Source organism: Hypanus sabinus, chromosome 12 (genome assembly GCF_030144855.1).
Source record: "Hypanus sabinus isolate sHypSab1 chromosome 12, sHypSab1.hap1, whole genome shotgun sequence".
Taxonomy (NCBI): domain Eukaryota; kingdom Metazoa; phylum Chordata; class Chondrichthyes; order Myliobatiformes; family Dasyatidae; genus Hypanus; species Hypanus sabinus.
In genome coordinates this window covers 40,985,652-40,998,668 of record NC_082717.1, presented here as the reverse complement: position 1 = coordinate 40,998,668, position 13,017 = coordinate 40,985,652, and the positions used below count along the sequence as shown (strand labels likewise).

The window sequence follows — 13,017 nt, the reverse complement described above, 5'->3', positions numbered from 1 at the left end:
CTGCCGCTTACAGTCCCTACTGAAATATTATCTGGTTCTTGCTAAGTACAACAATGTCTGCTTCATTCCTTGAGGAGTTGCGAATGGAACTGAACTTAGGCATTGATCTTCAAACATCACCATTTTAACTTGAGGTTTAAGGAATGTCACTGATAAAGCAGCTATGACTGGAACTGCTTGCAATGCTGTTTGTCCTATAGTACTGGTCTGGATTACAAGGAATTAATTTTGGTCAATGAAGTAACCATGGGTAAGGCCAAGATCAGATCACCCATCTTAATGTATGGTGCAGCACACTCCAGAGACTCAAACAGGAGGAAATCTGCAGATGCTGGAAATTCAAGCAACACACTCAAAATGCTGATGGAACACAGCAGGCCAGGAGGCATCTATAGGAAGAAGACCCTTCTTGACAAAGGGTCTCGGCCCGAAACTTCAACTGTACTTCTTCCTATAGATACTACCTGGCCTGCTGCATTCCACCAGCATTTTGTGTGTGTCACTCCAGAGACTGTAGGCCTTCTCTTAATTGTTAGGTTTTGATGTTACAAAAGGTGTTGAACGATTTTGAGCTAAACATGAATAGAGCTTCTCTTCTTACAATGGCTAAGTACTTACTCTATACACAAGTACCCCTCCCCACCATGAAGCAGCCTAATGTTACTGCTAAACATGCTAACTAGCAGTAATCTTGACCTTTGTGGTTACACCATGAAGGCACACGGTCATGCTCATTACAATAAAGCATTCAACAATCCTTCAGTTACAAAACTGAAATAAAAGTGTTTTTTTTGTGATGAAGTAAATGCATGATAACAATTTTAAAAATGAGTCATAATCCTGCCAGAATAATTGTTCTGTTACATTGTCACACAATGTTACATTTTCAGCACACTGTCAAAAAGATTTGTAATCCATACATCATTTCTATTTTTGTGTATTTCATACACTTAGTATTCAAATTAATATTTATACAAAATGTTTTTATAGATTAGGTTCAAATTAACTATGAATACAAAAATCATTATTGTCGAGTTAGAGAAACTTGCAAATCAAGTTTTTGCAGAAGCATACTAATGGGACATTAATCAAAAGACCTTGAGTATAACAACTCAAAAACTTCCATTATGCCAAGAATATAAACATAATATGAACCTTTCAGAAATAACCCAGAAGTTAAGTTAAAAATCTTACTGTAGATACAATTCTACTGGTTAAAATATTTTATAAATAAAAATTACCTCGTGCTACTTGGTTTCGACATGCACGAAGAGACTGAAAGAGGCTGAATCCATCTATTGTCACAAGAGCAAATGGATATAAAATGCTCAGTTCTTCATGCTTCAAGGAGGGTGGGATGGAGGAAGGGAGAAAAGGTGGGAAGGGAGGAAATGGAAAATATAATTCTAGTTAGCTGTCAAGCCAAGTTACTGTTATCTAGAACATGCTTATAATAAACAGCAGTTTAAAAAAAACTCCTCAAATTTGAGAACTTACAAAGAGCACTTCCAAATCCACTCTCTCACTGGGATGGCAAAACAAAGCTGATCACATTCATTCTAATCATTTTTAAACAACAAGGTAAAGTACCTTTGCAGTCAATGGTCACCTTTTGCAAAAAAAAAGTTGCTGAAAAACTGTTTGCATTTTCCCACTGGAAATATTCACGCAAGCCACTCCAAAATAAATAAGCAGATATGCTCTGTACAAAGAATCACTGTCCTCCTTCTTTGATAGTGATTAATATGCTTTTCAAACATTTTTACTGCAGACGGACAGCACAAAAGTTCACTATTTTCTCCCCACAAGCCAGTTTATTTGAAGTAGATGGATATGAGCAAACATAGCAAGCTGAAATAAAATACGTTTTCAATAGTTCTACAAATATGGTATCGGTCACTTCCAAGCAATGCAATCCTGTTTTGAAGAAAATGAATCAACCATGGATATTTACTTAAAATTTTCACTAAACTTAGTCTGTTTCTCTCATGCCCAGTGGCTAGATTATTTAATATTTTGCACCAGGAATATTTGCTATATGTTATTGAATGTAATAGTAGGCACAAAACATCGACTTTTTTATTTAAAAAAATACAAAACATACATCGATTAAAGAAAATAATCTACTATTACAGTAGAAATCTGATGGTTATTAATATGTAAACTGCATCTGCATAAATTTGTTAGTGCCACAACAGTTCAACAGCAGTCATAATTCTTTTTACACTGGATCATTCAGGCTGCTGCTTATTAATTAAAGTCTTACATACAACACAATCATCACATCCCAATTCATCATCAAGCTAAAAGACATGGGTCTCTGTCCCTCACTCTGCAACTGGATTCCTGATTTCCTCATCCGAAGGAATTTCTCCTCACTGACCATCAACACAGGTGCACCTCAAGGCTGTGCGCTTAGCCTCCTCGTCTATTCTTTATTCAAGCATGGCCAAATAGCTAAGCACAAATTCAATACCAACTTCAAATATGTCAATGACATTACTGTTGTTGGATGAATCACAGCTGGCAATGAGTCAGTATACCAGAGTAAGACAGGACACACGGTTGAGTAGTGCCATAACAACCACTCACTCAACATCAACAAACTAAAGAGCTGACTTGCTATCAGGAAGAAAAGAGCACTGAACGCATCAGTCTATATTGAGGAAACTGAAAGCTTAAATTCTTGGAGGCTGACATTGCTGGTGACTTTTCCTGAGCCTAGCATTTTTACTTTCTTAGGAGGTTCAGCTTGTCACAGACACTAAATTTCTACAGATGTACTGCTGGAAGTCTCCTAACCGGTTGCATCATGGTCTGGCACAGCATTTTGAAAGCAAGGATCACAGTGAGCTCAAAGAGTAGTGGACTCTGTCCATAATAGGAACATCCCTTTCCACCATCAGTGGTATCTACAGGAGATACTGCCTCGAGAAAGTAATATTCATTGCAAAATATACCATATAGCTGATGCTATCCTTTCATAGCTACCATTGAGAAAGAAGTACAGAATTCTTAAGTTTCACACCATCAGCTTCAAAAATAGCTACTTAAACCAAATGGCAAAGCCCTAATCACTACAGGTTAGCACCACTCTGGCCACTTTCATCATCTTGCACTAAAATGGGTGTTTTTTTGCTCTAATCAGGTTCCGTTTTATAAAAATTGTGTATAATTTATGTATAATGCTTGTGCATACATGTACATACATATGATAATAAACTCTACCTCAACATACTTAAAATGCTTACTAAGTGCAAACCAAGTAATTTGAACATTTTTTTTCAAAACTTATATTTAAATACTAGGATAGGTGCACCACACCAGGTATCCAAAGAAAAATTACTAAAAAGACAATCATCTATATTCAATAATGTGCATGAATGCTTAATACTCAGAGCATCTTACATCATCTAACAATGCTTGTTACTTACCTGCTCTGTGACACCAGGATGCCTAGGTATCTCGTAAGTTCGACATTTCAATTGCAAAACTGGGTCTTCATTTAAAAGTTGTGCTAAAAGAAGAACTCCATTCTGTAAAAAAAAACAGGAAATTTTATAACAACATTTAAATTGAATGTTTTAGAAAGCGAAGTTCCTTTCAAATTCCTGGGTGTCAATATCTTTGAGGACCTAACCTGGACACAGCATATTGATGCAGCTATAAAGAAGGCAAGACAGCAGCTATATTTCAATAGGAGTTTGCAGGTACTGCAAGTTATTAGAAAATACCATTAATTTCAAGACAAGTTAAATACTAAACTGGAAGACAACTGACAGCATATCTGAAGTGCTAAACATGGAACTGGTCTCCTTAACTAAAAAAGGAGGTGCATTAATTTCTAAAGAGATAACATATTAAATAATAGAACTCTTTTCAAAAAAAATTATTTCTTGGTAGATATACAGCCCAGTCCATGATTAAACAAAGATAACAAACAGATGCTAATGATCAACAACATAATGAGTTGAATGAACTTAACTGATTAACTGAAACAGAAACTGGTGTAGAAGTAATCAAACTGGGTGAAGGACAACCAAACTAAGAGGTAAGGGTGTGGCACATTTGACAGTTCAACCTTCAAATCATCAATTCTAACACTGTGGCAATGGTGAGCCCAGAAACAAGACACAAGGTGGTCATCCTGCATCAGCAAGGTCACTCCCAAGCAGAAATTTTGTGGCAGACAGGAGTTTTAAGATGTGCTGACCAAGCTCGTCTGAAGAAGCAAATAAAAGGGTAGGTTGTGGACCAGAAACACAGTGGTCAGCCAAGGAAACTGAGTACAGCAGACAAGAGGTATATCAAATTGACGTCTCTTCTAAATTGGAAGAAGTCCAGCACTGCTATCAGCTCTGAACTCACAGAAAATCACTTAAACCCAAGTACACCACTCTACAGTCTGAAGAAGCTTTGTAAGAAGTGCTCTTCATGGAAGAGTTGCTGCCAAAAAGCCATTCCTCCAAAGTAGAAACAAAGCCAAGAGATTCACCTAAGCACAAAAACACAAGGACTAGGGTGCTGAACATTGGCAGCAAATGTTCTGACAGACAAGTCAAAATTAGAAATTTCTGGCTCAAACAGGATGCAGCTTGTAGAGCACTACATGGGTGAGTGTCCACAGCCAACAGTGAAGTGTGGCAGAGGTTCCTTGCTGGGTTGGGGCTGCATTTCTACAAATGGAGATGTTGATCCGGTCAGAATTAATGGAATCCTCAATGCTGAGAAGTACAAGCAGATTCCCATCCACCATGCAATACCATCAGGAAGGTGCTTGATCAGTCCCAATTTCATTCTGCAGCAGGACAAATCACCCCAAACACATGACCAAGGTCATAAAAAACTATCTTCAGTAAAGCAAAGAACAAGGAGTTCTGCAACAGATGGTATGGTCTCCACAAAGCCCTGATCTCCACATCATTGAGGCTGTCTGGGATTACCTGGAGAGACAGAAGCAAGTAGGACAGCCAAGGTCTCCAGAAGAACTGCAGCAAGTACTCCAAGATGCTTAGAACTACCACCAGCTGATTTTCTTATAAAACTGTATGACATACCTAAGATAACTGATGCAGTTTTAAAGGCCATACTCAATATTAATTTGATTTAGTTTTTTTTTAGTTTACTGCTCTTTATAATATTTAGTAACTTTTCATTTAACTATTTTTGAAAGTATCTTTGTTTTACAGAATTTGTTTTTACATATGTACGTCTGACTCAGACATACTAAGCTTCAATATTCTATGACTGACCTTCCCACTTTGTTGGGCTTTCAATATCTTGCACATTTTTGGATCACAAGTGAATCAGCCCAGAATAAATACAGCCTTTTGGGATTTTTTTGTTATTATAATATGAAGCTCAGTCATGCAACAGGTAAATCAGTATCATATTCACAAAGATACTATCTTTGAGATGAGTATAAAAGCAACACAGTATATGTAAGTCACAGTCAAGCCACACAACACAACATGATTCTACACAACATGATTGAAAATTTCCTTTAAGTATTTAATCAGAATAATTATTTTTATGTTAATATTAAAATGCCTTCTCAAATTGAACTTATGACTTCATTACCTCAGTATAAAATCGTACATATCCCGAGGTAAAACCAACAATTATACACGTCCAGTCTGGTCGTCCTGTGGAACTTCTATCAATTGTAAAAGAGATTGTCATTAAATTCAGCATTTTCAGAATTAAATCTTAAACTGCACTACAACAAGATTTTATCAAAACCAATGATAATGTTCTAGGCCACATTCTCTCTCTACATGTATCTTTGGCAATTCTGTTTCTTTAACTCTCAAAACTATCATGTAAATTTAGCACAATAATTTTGTATGATAGTTCTGAACAGCAAGAATGTAACATTATCACAGACTCTTACAAATGAGAGTTAATGCCCAGCTGTTTTCTACAGCAGAGATGGTAAAGATTTTGGGTAACAATTAAGTGGAGAGAAGAATCATATCAATTATTTTAGCCAATATCTCTCCACATAATTAAAAGAGACATGATTAGCAAAATGCAGCAACCTACTTTCCACTCTGCGCTGAGCTTTAATAGCACTGAGTTAGTTGAGTTACTTTGCATACTAGGCAATTTATTAATCAAAGGGATTTAGTGAAATCACAATCAATCTCTCACTCACTCACACACGAAAGGCAACTGACTCACTGGTAGCTCATCTGTCATTTGGCAGATATCCACTAACTATCCAGTTGGAGGCACCATTTTATTAATCTAACCACTGAGCATCTTGTACTGCTTTAAATATATACAAGATAAAATCAACAGATGCTGTATTAAAGTAATACACGCAAAATGCCTGAGGAACTCAGTAGGCCAGGTAGCATCTATGGAAAAGAATAATTTCAACATTTCAGTTCTAGACCCTTCATCCAGGCACTCAGCCCAAAACGTTGACTGATTACTCTTTTCTGTAGATGCTGCCTGGCCTGCTGAGTTCCTCCAGCATTTTGTGTGTATTGCTGCTTTATATATAACCAGGACCCAGGAAATAAGGCTTGACCTGACAATTAATCAACATGGCTAAAACATATTCTCAGATTATTATCACACTGAGCTGAAAGTTGTCCTCCAGGTTTCAAATAACTCAATAACATTAAAATACAAACAAAAAGCATTCTTCAGTTATTTAGGATGCAGCAGGATTGCACAAAATGCTATACAAATGCAGATCTTTCTTCATCAATATAGTTATGTCCCAAGCTCAAGCATGACAACTGGTGCAGAAATATTTAGACTTTCTTATATGTTGTTGCAAAATTATTTTATTGTTGTCTGTTTCTTTCTACTCAGGGGAGTGATGGTGGGGGCTGGGGGTGGGGAGGGAAGTAGGCAGCTGTTCATTATTCTGCTATAAGCATTTACGATTGTAAAGTGGCATAAAGTAAACATGGTTAATTTTGTAAAAAATCTCATTATTTTGAGAAATTTTGATTATATGTCTTATTTTCCTAATGGGAATATTGTGAGCATGGACTGTTTAGACTTTCAAAGGGTTTAACAAGGTTTCTACATGATAAAAAAAAATAAAAAACACAAAATGCTGGCAGAACTCAGCAGGCCAGACAGCATTTATGGGAGGAGGTAATAACGACGTTTTGGGCCGAAACCCTTCATCAGGAGTGAAGTAACATGAGATGGTCGAGGGGGGATAAGAAGTGGGGGGGAGGGATAAAGTAGAGCCAAGAGTTTCAGGGCCGAAGAAATAGTAGGTTGGGAGCAGAGAGCGAGGCTCTCGCTGAACTCCCGTCGGAGAGAAGATCTGAACTTCTTCAGTGTAGGCGTTACTGGAACAGGCTTCGCAGTAGTGAATTCAAAGGCATGGTGGTTTGATGAATTAATATATGGCAGCAGGAACAAAAAAAAGACTTCCTCCTTAAAGAAAGGAAAAACAATTAAAACCATCACCTTGATATTTAACATCATTACAGTTACTGAATTTGCTATCAATATACTAGGGTTAATACTGGCCAAAAACTTCAGCCGAATAAAAGTGTTTATAGGAGCTGGTCAGAAGACAAGCGTTTTGCAGCTGGAGACTCACCACTGGCCTAGGTGACAATCCAGCCATATTCAAGCAAGTTGATATCCTCCAGGATAATGTAACTGGCTGAATCCTGCATGTATTTATTCCCTCCACCACCAGTGTATCATCATTGCATTGCGTACCACATTCAAGATGCACTGTGGCAACTCACTAAAGGTTCTTCAGCTATTTGATGCCACACCTGGCTTCTGTGAGCCTTTGGGCATGGTGGTGGTTTAAGAAAAATCACAAAATTCAGCTCTTCAGTGCATGTTTGGTCATTAGATGTGAAGAAAGTTAACAGAAAAACAAAATGTCTAACAGAACCCAAAGAGTGCCTGGGAAAACAGGTAACCAGAGATTGAGAACACTTCACGGCATTGTTAAATGCCCCATTCCACCACTTAGATAGTGATTACCAGCACAATCCAGATTAGGTACGTTCTCCTCTATTGGACAAGCACTTAGAGCAGTTTCCCGAAGGTCATGAGGCAGTTATACTGAACAACAGGTTTAGAAGCACAGGAGCTCAAGACTTCTGCCAGGGTATTTAACTCTATAAACCTCTGGCAAATCCGCTGCTCTCAAATTTAATTTAGTAACACCTGTAACTAATTGAATTGGCTGAAGATGGGCTTCTGAGAAGGTGGGAGATGTACAAGGTTAATTATTCACGGCAGTTCTGCCAGAAGTAGTTGCAAAAGCTTTAGTTTTGACTAACTTCAAAGCAAATATTTTGTTATTGTGAGCTTCAATAGGGGATGTTTGTGGTACTCTCTCTGGATTGGAGAGTGTGCTTTATGAGAAAAGGTTGAGTGAACTTGGCTTTTCTCCTCGGAGCAATGGAGGATTAGGTGTATAAAATGATGAGAGGCATCGACCTTGTGGATAGCCAGACTGAAATGGATAACATGAGGGGCCATAGTTTTGGATAGAGGGGATGTCAAGGGGATGTCAAGGGTAAGTTTTTCACACAGAGTGGTGGGTGCATGGAATGCACTGCCAATGACAGTGATGGAAGCGGATACAATAGGGTCTTTTAAGAGACTCTTAGATAGGTACATGGAGCTTAGTAAAATAGAGGGCTATGCATTGGGGAAATTCTGGGCAGTTTCTAGAGTAGGTTATATGGTCGGCACAACAATGTGGGCTAAAAGGCCTATAATGTGTTGTATATTTCTATATCAATGTTCTAATTGTTAATTTCCTGCATCAGTCACTTGTGGATATAGTAAAGTTTTTAATTAATACAGTAGAATTCATTATCTGTTTAATACATGCTGCTTGAACCTGTATTTTCACTTTAATTCTCATCACTTCTTCAGTTGTTTGGTATCTCATTGTTGAATATAACCTGGTCCTTTGCACTCTTAACCCTGTCACAGAGTTAAGGTAGAATCTACGGATTTCAAGAATGAAATTGGGCTCTAATTCTTGATCCTCTCCATCTTGCACAGTGAATTCCCTTCCTATTATCACCATGAAACAGTTCAAGGAATGTTACAGTTCATAAAGTTTGTTTGTTTATCTATTTCATCTTATCATTACTTTCTCTGTTTAAATAGGAACGAACAATAGAAGTTGATTATGTGCAGTATCACAAGATGAGGCCAAAACCACCTTTATTAAAACGACACCAAAAAACATCAAGGAGAGCCCAAAGACGTGTACTCAACTCAATAGTACTCAAATATATATTCCGCTCATTTAATTCAGCAAGAGCCAAATTCGAAACAAAAATAGTGCAGTGTGCAGAACTAAACAAATATTACTAGTTAACAGAGCTAATAGTAAAATCATAATATGGATTTGGTGCTTGAAAATAATTATTGCTGAACCAATAAGGTAGATCAATTTCAAAAGATCACATGTTAACAAGAAAACTTATCTACTAAAAATGACAGAGGACTAGAATTATGGACAAGTTTTATTAAAAGGATGCTGAATAGAAAAATCCACTTAGTTTGTGTACATGGTATTTTTGGACCATTAATACTGTCATTAAGTGTAGCATATTTTGAGAATAAAATGTGCCAACTTATGTTTTCCAATGCCAGATATAACACCTCAATATTTTTAAGTCAATCATAACAAATCACAGGAAATAAACAGGATTTTAAGTTTCAAATAACAAACCAAAAGATAACAATGACTTTAAATATTTGTTGTACAGAACTACTATTAGCAAACTTTGCCTGCAACTCAGTGAGCATTTGTATTGCCAATATTTATTTATTTGCACAGGGATCTTCAAAGCAAAAATACTTACCTCTTCTGACTTGCTAACGGTATGCAAATTGCACTACTGACACATTCACTGAAAAAAAAAGGAAATCATATCAGATGTCTAATACCCATAGCATTTCATTCATCACAAGGAATTTAACAGGAAGTTAGCCAACCAAAGTTCTGTGTTTATAAAACCAAGCTTGGCATTTTATATTAAAAAACCCCACAAATTTAGAATACTGAAAACTGTCCCACTGTAACCCCACTTCATCAGTAGGCAATTAAGAACAGTTCAAGAAAAATGCAACATCAAAAATAGCTAACAGCTCAACTAGAGCCCAGTTCAAAAATGACAAATTACATGAAATTAACAGGTTATTACAATATATCTGTACATCTTTAACAACTTATCCATTTACTAAGACTCATGAAATTCAGACTCTCAACAGATACTAGCCAGGTTTGACTGGGAAACTGCTGACATGCCACATTCCTATTAACATTAGTTTCCCCTATATAACTAACAGGTCCTTTGGAATTTCTACAACAATGTAGAACTCCCAAAGTTTTTTCAACAGTTCATAGCATATTTCATGACTGAATGCTGATAATAGACGTCATTGAAACTAATGAAAAAGCACAATATCAGTGAGATTCCCTACGAGGGCAGTGAGAACCTGTTTGAATATCTGAAAATTTGTGACAGGGACCCAAGCACAGGGTTGCGGATGATCTGAGTATTTACAATTTCCATGAGCCATTCTGTTTACATGGCTGATTATAGCACTCCATTCCCCGCTCCCAGGCACTTGATCCTATCCTAAAGACTTGTGAAAGAATTTTACTGATGAAAAATCCCAATATTAGTCAATTACTTCAAACAAAATAGGTAATGTGAATTTTTCTATTATTTTTCTCAAATTATAGTACTACACATTCCCCCAAACCCTAACTTTCCATAATTTAAAGTTACTTTGGAAGAAACTAGAAAAGTCCTTGAGTTTAAAAATAACATTTTTTATTACAAGTACAAAGAGTGTTTGTATTTAAATTGAGTATACACTATGATGATGTTTGATAAAGCATGACAAAATTTATGCTATCATTCCTATTATCCAGTAAATCATTCAATGTGTTGTATGATTACCTTGCAGAAAACACCTTTAGCTAACTTAAGATCCACAAAGTATTAAACTGCAATTAGTAATCTTTTTTAAGACATATCAAAAGTGTTTCCTCCACTTTCTAAGCTGCTGGCTTTCCATAACTCTATCTCTAGCCTAATACAAATGCTAAAACCAGCATCTGTATATTTTTTAATTTTACAACATCCATACAGCTTTTGCAAATGATTGTTTCAACTCAACATGGTCATTAAAAATACAAAAGTTAAATCCAGAATTCTTGTCAATGTACACTCACCCTTCTTCAACATTCAAGGAACCACTCCAGGTAACACAATATTGCATTTCATTTTTACCTTTTTCATTATTCTTCCATTTTGCTAAAAGACAAATATTTTAAAAAGTGAACATTCACATTCAAAATTATTTTATTTCATGAAGCTTTAAAGTTTTAAATTTACAAGCAGAACTTTCACTAATATAATATTTATATCATTTTTAAACAAGTTTTGAGTTACACAAAAATTGGTAGAGTTGCAGATAGTAAGGAAGGTTGTCAAAAGATACAACAGGATATAGATCAGGAGGCACAAATTTAGACAGAGAAACATCAGATGGAGCTTAATCTGGTCAAGTGTAACATGCTACACTCTGGGAGGTCAAATACAAAGTGAAAGTATACAGTTAATGACATGACCATTGATGCATCTTGGTCCAAAGCTCCCTGAAACTGGCAACACAAGGAGATAGAATGATAAAGGCTGCATTTGGCTTGCACTGATTGAAACAATGAGTGCAAGAGTCAGTAAGTCATGTTGCAGAAATATAAAACCAGTTAGGTCACATTTGAAGGGCGTAGTTCTAGTTGCCCCTTCAGAAGAATGCGGACACTTTAGAAAAGGTTCAGAAGAGGTTTATCAGGATGCTATCTTGGATAGAGGATATTTGCTATGAAACCTTGGGCAAACTTGGCTTGCTTTCTCTGGACCTGATAGACATTTATAATATTCAGTGGCAAAGATATAGTAGACAATTAGAATCCTTGTCCCAGTGTAGAAATGGGACACAGGACACAGGACACAGATTCAAGGTGAGGGGGAAAAAAGTTAAAGGAGATGTGCAGAAATAGTACTTTTTATATATAAATGCACACAGAGTTTGGGTGCCTGGAATGCACTAACAGACATGGTCATGGAAGCAGATAACTTTTCGATAGACACAACTGTAGGCAGACTGGATTTGTTTAGTTTGGCATCATGTTTGGCAGAGCTATTGTGGGCTGAAGGGCCTGTTTCTGTGCTGTACTGTTCTATGTACTAAAGCAGAAAATGATGATAATATTCAGGTCAGACACCATCTGAGTAACATTTGAGGTTCAGGACCTTGTATTAAAATTGAAAAGATAAAAATGCAAATAGTTAAGCTAGCACAGAGCTAGAAAACAACAAAACAATTATTCTGATAGCCTCTAAAGATACTGAAAAACAATATTTCTAGGTGTATATTATTCCATAATTCCAATATCTACAAATTTCTTCTTAGTAACAATGAAAACTGTATATGTATTTTTAAACCTAGACATGATCACATTTCACAGAAGGAATATCACTTACGCACTAGGAATACAGCTTTCTGATCCCTTGCCATCACCATTAGGTCATTAGTTGGTGACAATGATATCACACAGTCTTGTAACCATGATACAGCTGGTGCCTTACTTGGAGAGTTATCTTCTTTCTACAACAAATTTTAAAACGAGAGGTAAATCAATTGATAGCAATCTAATGGGATGGGGGGTGGAGAAGGTGGGAAAAATACTAAATAGTTTTAAGATAGCTGTTCTTGATAGTTTCAAATGATTATTGACACATCCACAACAACAAGAAATTAGTTAAACCAGATGAGCAACAATACCTTAGGCAAACACAATGGCCGGGGTATCAGAAAATTAAATTCTTAAAGCAAGAATAGGATTGTAAATACATTGTACACAAATGTAAATCATATTTTCAACTATGCATTGAAAATAGATCAAATAATAATGTGGGTTTACTGGGTTTAACGTGGGTTCAATAAATGTTAGAAATTCAGGATATTGTTATT

The 13,017-nt window shown here is 36.4% G+C and overlaps 1 protein-coding gene across 2 annotated transcripts in view; it reads right to left on the bottom strand.

Moving 5' to 3' along the window:
* Nucleotides 1–13,017, bottom strand: part of rab3gap2 (RAB3 GTPase activating protein subunit 2 (non-catalytic)) — a 71,756-nt gene that overhangs the window by 45,013 nt on the left and 13,726 nt on the right. Inside the window, exons 3-8 of one of the 2 annotated variants that reach the window (XM_059985823.1) lie at nt 12,528–12,651; nt 11,213–11,294; nt 9,831–9,878; nt 5,581–5,656; nt 3,435–3,536; nt 1,242–1,341 (exon numbers count right to left, since the gene is read on the bottom strand). In XM_059985823.1, coding sequence (XP_059841806.1) covers nt 1,242–1,341; nt 3,435–3,536; nt 5,581–5,656; nt 9,831–9,878; nt 11,213–11,294; nt 12,528–12,651 — 532 coding nt within the window. Of the gene's footprint in view, nt 1–1,241; nt 1,342–3,434; nt 3,537–5,580; nt 5,657–9,830; nt 9,879–11,212; nt 11,295–12,527; nt 12,652–13,017 lie in introns of those variants that run through there. The other variant, XM_059985824.1, reaches the window with a different exon arrangement.